This window comes from Emydura macquarii, unplaced genomic scaffold (assembly GCF_026122565.2).
Source record: "Emydura macquarii macquarii isolate MOO-44397 ecotype Brisbane River unplaced genomic scaffold, CSIRO-AGI_Emac_v2 contig_561, whole genome shotgun sequence".
Lineage (NCBI taxonomy): Eukaryota > Metazoa > Chordata > Testudines > Chelidae > Emydura > Emydura macquarii.
In genome coordinates this window covers 1001187-1007500 of record NW_027130698.1, presented here as the reverse complement: position 1 = coordinate 1007500, position 6314 = coordinate 1001187, and the positions used below count along the sequence as shown (strand labels likewise).

The window sequence follows — 6314 nt, the reverse complement described above, 5'->3', positions numbered from 1 at the left end:
TTAAATTAATGGCAGCAGAGGGAATAACATTGCAATGTTATCTCTGACTCTCAAACAATTCATTTAATGAACCAGAACATTTGGCATTCAAAGACTCTACCTTTCAGGTGCCACAGCTTTATTTTTAAATATTTAAATCTATGTTAGTTCAATGTCATTTGGAAACCTCAGAAGTTCTGAGACTCTCCTTTTCTTTTTATCCTGTAAACTTTTCTAAATAGCCCAGGAAGGATTCTAGCAGAATTTTGCTAAATGATTTAAAGATCACTTAATTCAATCCCATTTATGATCATGCTCTTTATACTGAAACAAAGGTGACACTTCATATATTAAAAGGACAACAATAATTTTTTCTATAATGTTTAGGTTTTAACAAGTTGAAAAAAAAATCTTCTTTATCCTGACATATTTTTAATCCTCTTAAAACAATATAAACAACTATATATAGCATGAAATTAGCTCTTGCCTGTTACCCTTGTTGCTACATAGCGTTTTCTAATGTGTCTCACCAGTAATAAATTGTAAACGAGGCTATGACTCTAAGAGTAGACAGTGTGTTTCATGGGTATTTAAACAACTACATTAAGTACTATAGGAATCTGTGGAATGTGGAGTGCAGATTTATGTGTCTTAACAATTTCTTTACTGGTTTGTAATAAGCCAGCAAACTAACCCTTTATTTTTATATTAATTTGGCCTTAGAAGTCGAGTATACTGGAGCATGACAAGAACAACAAAAATAAACGGGGATATACTTAATAACTGTAACAGTGAATTGCCTCCAATACTAAAATATTTATCGAAACTGGAAAAAAAACCTAAAAAGAATTACCCTCAACAGCCAGATCTTTAACAGTGGGCAATGTAATGCCTTAAGGTACCTCAAACTGTCTTTCATTTTCCAGACTTAATGGCTGATTGCAGAAATCAATGTTGCCATTAGTAACAGAGTATTTGTTATGGCATGATTTCCTCTGTTGTTAGCCTTGCAGAATGATTACAGTATTAGTGAGGTGCTTTCTTTATAAAGGGCTGAAGATAGAACTTTCAATTTACTATCCATTAGTAAGTGGCTTTGGAAATATAGATGAGGCCAGAAATCTTACCTGTTATTATTTGGAGATTTTATTTCAGCAGTCATAGGCTAGTAACTTTAAAAATTGTACCAGTAAGCTCAATATTTTATAGACATCTTCAGTGAAATATTATCTGCTTTGCTATTTTATACACAGCAAGTTAACATGACATACAATGCAATTAAAATGTTTCAGTTCAATTTCTATTTTTCTTGTACTTTCAAATACACATGGAATAAATGGAAGGATGCATACGTGTTAAAATAAGCATATAAATTAAAATTATGTCAAAAACCTAATAATGGATTCAATTTTTTTTTGTTCTAGTCAGCACGGTGACCTGGTGGCAGTGCATATCTCAGCAAAATAACTGATTTGGTTGGGGATGGGGACTAGGATGTGTCTCTCAGGAGGACTGGTGGCCAATACAATACACCCATTTGAGCTACAGCTTAAAGAAAGTAGCTTGCTTCACCTTTCCACCTGGAGGCAATAGTAGGGTCTGGAAGAGAGAGAGAGCAGGGATAAAACACAGGAACTTTAGAACCCTGGAGAAAGGGGTTCCCAAAGTGACACCCTCATTGGTGAAAGCACAGACCTTATACACTGCCACCTGTGGCATAGCCGAGGAGACAGCTGAAAGGCCAGGAAAAGTTTGCCCATAAAAAATAACCATAGGTGAAATGAGAATTAATTTAAAAAGTGTGAAGGGATTTAAAAAAAGAGAACCCAAAACACATATGCTGTAGCACACAGCACCACAGCACTGAAAACTATTAGGGAACTGCAAGTGGGAACAACAGTGGTAAATTCTATAAACTGCTACATTACTATCTTTTAAAATATAGTATCTAATTTGTCAGTCAAAATTGGTGATGGATAAGTTAGCATACCTGAAGAGGAAGGCGAGGAAGGATGTGGACTGTCCTCCTGTGCACTTCCTGTCTGTGAGAGACCCCCACCTACTCCACTTTCTTCAGTAATGTTAGAGGAACCTGGTGTTGTCGACCTGCTGACAGACTGAGACTCTTGATCACTTCCAGACCCACGTCGGTCATCGAGGCTACCTTGAATTATCTCTTCTTCTGCTTTTCTGTCTCTCTTATGTACCCTGGAGTGAACAACAACTTGGTGGTATGTTCTAAAAACTCTTCCACAGTCAGGACACTCAGTTGGCTTTTCTTTCACATTTCCATGACTTTGCATGTTATAATCAAGTCCCTGGTTCATACCATGTGACAAAAAATCTCTACTGCCTTCTAAAGGGTCTAGTTTGTTTGGCAAGTCTCTCTGATTGCCCATTTTAGTGCTGTGAACCAAATCAGCAGGCATTTTCTGCTTAGAGCCATCTGCTCCTACTAACACATACTCCCGCTTCTCCTTATCAAACATAACTCCAGCATTTGCCAAAGTGTCTTCATGGCTGCGCTGTATCTGCTGCTCTTTAGACAAAAAGCCATGTTCCATGGCCATTCCCCTTGCCATAAGCTGCCAGGCTTGATAGCTGTTTACTGGATCCATCTCTGCAGCCTTGGCAGCAGCCTGTAACCTTTCTATGCAGCTGGATTTCAGAGGAGGCACCAGATTGAGACAGCCCAATAAAGAATGTTTATCCCCTTCAGCAATACTGTGGCCAATGCCAGAAATGGGTGAAAGGAGTTTCCCCAGAACTTCTTTCTCTTTCATGGGCAAATCTCCTTTGTTATAAATCTGATTTTGTTCAATTAAACTTGCTTTGTCTGGAGGAAGAAAGCCACTTTGCAAACATGATAGGTATCGTGAATACAAGTTTGCATGGGCTTCCTGTGACATACTGCTGATAGATACAGGTACTTCTGGATCATTAGATTTGTTCTTTACAGATAATTTATTAAGATGGACTTTCATGTGATTTTTAAGAAACCAAGGCTCTTTGAAGCGCCGCCCACAAATCTGACAGCAGTGCTCAAAGGAATCTTTGTGCTTTCTCATGTGGCCTTTCAGGAACCAGGCTTGGCTAAAGACTTGGCCACACACCTCACAGCGAAACTCATTGGTAGATTGTTCTCCATTCCCATTTGATCCCTGGCCTTGAGCTGACTCCGCAGTTATGTGAGCTTTCTCCACGTGACTAATCAGCTCCTCCTCCTGGGAGGCAGCAAAGTCGCACAGAGTGCACTTGTAAGGCTTGTGCAGGATCCTTATGTGCCTGTCCAGCTCTTCACGCTTCTTAAACTTTCCTTTGCAAAATGTGCATCTGAACCCAGCAGTCTGAGCTACTACTTCTTCCTGGACACTAGCGGGCTTCGGAGAGGGGACAGGGTTCGAAATGTCAGGTGTGCTGTGATTAGCTGGCACAGACAAATTACAGTTTGCAAGAGGTGTCGGCTGCGAATGCTGCTGTGCTTTCACATCAGGCCGCGGCTGCAGAAGGCTGCTTTTCATCTGCTTGTCTCGCAGAATTGCCCTCTCCTCCAGCTCATGTAAAAGCCTGTTTTCTTCTCGGACTCTTCCACGGCCTTTGCCAAGGTTTCCAAGTTTGTGAGTACGTAGGTGAATCTTCAGGTTGCCTTTCTGAGCTGCTCTGTGGTCGCAGTATGGACACTTAAATGGTTTCTCTCCAGTGTGAGTGCGCATGTGGAGCGACAGGATGCTATTAAACCGAAAGCGTTTCCCACAGAGGGGACACGGGTACTTTCTATTCTTTCTGGCATCATCCTCAATATCACTCATCTGAGACATGATTCCAAGGTTTTGTCCATTTAAGAACTGTTGCAGATCTACTCTTCCATTCAAACTGGTGTCAACATCTCTATTGAGCTGGTTTGCTAACAGTGCCATCTGACTGCTGATTGGCTGATTTGCTATAGACACGTGACTTTTGTCTTCTAGTGGTGCTGATGCCTTCTCCTCCGTATTCTGCCTGTTTTGAAGTTCTGGAAAGGCATGGCTGAGCTGTGAAGTTATCTGATGCAGCTTCTGGCTCATTGAATACTGGCCATTGAGTATGGTACTGTTAAGATGGGCGTCAGCTTCTGGTACAGCTGAAGAAACACCAAGGCACAAACTAGCTTCCTCCATCCCTGAAAATAAGGAGATAGTTTAGATTTGTTCTACAAAATAGTTATAAGCAATGAATCAACTATATCCGCTGACATACTATTTGCATTTTATGTTCTACCTATACATAATAATGCAAAGGAATTATAGTAGAGAACAATAAAAAGTATATTAAATGCTAATTATGCTATATAGTGGTGATCATATTTGTTCTTAATTATACAGTGCCTTCGTTGTACTCTATATTTACTGATTGAAATTGTGAATTAGTATTTTAAAATAACATGTAACCAATTTCAATATCTAATTATTAAAGAGCTTTCAATAAGCCTTCAACTTCTCCTGTTCTATTTCCTGTGAAACTTTATCTGTTTACATTTTCAATCTATAGAAAAGGAAATGTTATGCATTGCTCCCATTTCCATTTAAAAAACAAAAACAAAAAGAAAAAAAATAGAAATCCATTTATAACTTTCAGTTCTATTAACCATTTTCAATATATTACACATTCCATATTGAAAAAGATAGTTTTCTGATTTGACAAAGAAACGAAGGCATGATATTTACTGGTGTACAATAAAACAAGCTAATGTTGTCGGAAAAAATAAAGTAAAGGACAAGCTTTAGAACAATAAAAGGGATTTTGCTTCAGTCAACAAAAAGTGCAGTAATATCTCATTAAGCTGATTAGTATGCTGCTTAGAAACAGTACTAGGTGCTGTAACACATGATTATAATCATAAAAATCCTTCAGTGTTTGCAAGTAAGCATTAACGAGGTATATTAAATTTTAAGGAGACTGAGACTAGCAGCTTTGTAAACTTCTGAGATTAAGTTTTAACCCTTCTGTTACAAAATATCATTATGTTGTCATTTTGAAACTGTGCCCATCAAAAATGCATTATCTTCTGCTAAGTTTTTTAATTCATTGTTGAGATCCTTCAGATTTCTGTTTTTAGAAAAACTTACAAATTTATAGAGAAATATCTCTGTCCTTCAATGGGTAAGATATGTGATTTAAGAGACTTTGATTTGTTTTAAAGAGCTCTCTTAGAGAACTAGATAAAACCAATTAAAATATAGGGAAGGTGCTATAAGAAGTATCAACAAGTTTAAGTATTTTAAATAACTTTCCCAATGCACAGTAATGAGTATAAATAGTACCTTCAGTGTGCATTGCAGAAAATTAGAACTCAAAGCTGTTTGTTAAACACAAGCGCTCAGTGCTGGTCTGCATAATTGTCCATAATAATCTTCTATCCTTACCACTTTCTCTAGTCTACTTAGAAATAATGTATCTATAAAATTCTATCTAAAATAAAAAGTTTTACATTAATGACTTTTGAACAATAAGAAATTATAAAGTCAGATGGAAACATAATGAAAATATGTCTTATTTACAGATATAATCTGATACTTTCTCCACCATAAAATTACCAAATTCCTTAACTTCTGACTGAATAGTTAATTCATTGACTCAACTTTCTGTTAATCTCTGGACACAGAAACTTACCCACCAGGCTTGCTGCAAAGGCAGCACATTCAGCCCAGGTGGAGACCAAACTTCACATTGCTTTATAGTGGCCACTTGCCAGACAATCTGAGGCCCAGATCTGGCAAATACTAAAGTGTTTGTAAATGTGCTCACGGGAATAGTTCCACAGACTTCAGTGGGACAACTCTTGTAAGCCAAGTTATACACGTGCTTAAATATTTACAGGATTAGGGTCTAAGAGAAGCCTGGGTGGTGTCCATAGACAGGCCTGTTTGGTTTTCCTTGACAGGGTGACTGATTTTGAGATGAAGATTTTATAAGAGAATAAGAGGAAATATACACTGATGTATATTAAAGATGAGCCTGAACCACAAAGTTCATGTTTCTAACCAGATCAGAACTGTTCCAAAGTTGAGTAGCATTCAGACCCAGGGTTTTGTGTTTGGGCCCATTTCTAGTATACATTCAGCATTATTTATAAATAAATACATAGATTAGTTGTAGATGTATGTAAATACACATAATACTTAGATTCCTTCCTACAATAATATTTTACACATATATAAACTCACAGCACCTCTGAGATGGCTAAGGTAAGCATCTCATAAGTGAGGAAACTGAGATACAGAGCGATTCAAGTATTCACCGAAGACTGCACAGTAAATGAATGGAATTCCTGGATGCCATACTGTGTTCAACCCACT

At 37.7% G+C, this 6314-nt stretch overlaps 1 protein-coding gene across 3 annotated transcripts in view; it reads right to left on the bottom strand.

Annotated features, from left to right (window-relative positions):
* Nucleotides 1–6314, bottom strand: part of ZNF536 (zinc finger protein 536) — a 205192-nt gene that overhangs the window by 76697 nt on the left and 122181 nt on the right. For all 3 annotated transcript variants that reach the window (XM_067540010.1, XM_067540012.1, XM_067540013.1), the window contains one exon: nucleotides 1970–4138. In XM_067540010.1, the coding sequence (XP_067396111.1) occupies nucleotides 1970–4136 (2167 nt within the window). In that variant the 5' untranslated portion in view covers nucleotides 4137–4138. The remainder of the gene's footprint in view (nucleotides 1–1969; nucleotides 4139–6314) is intronic.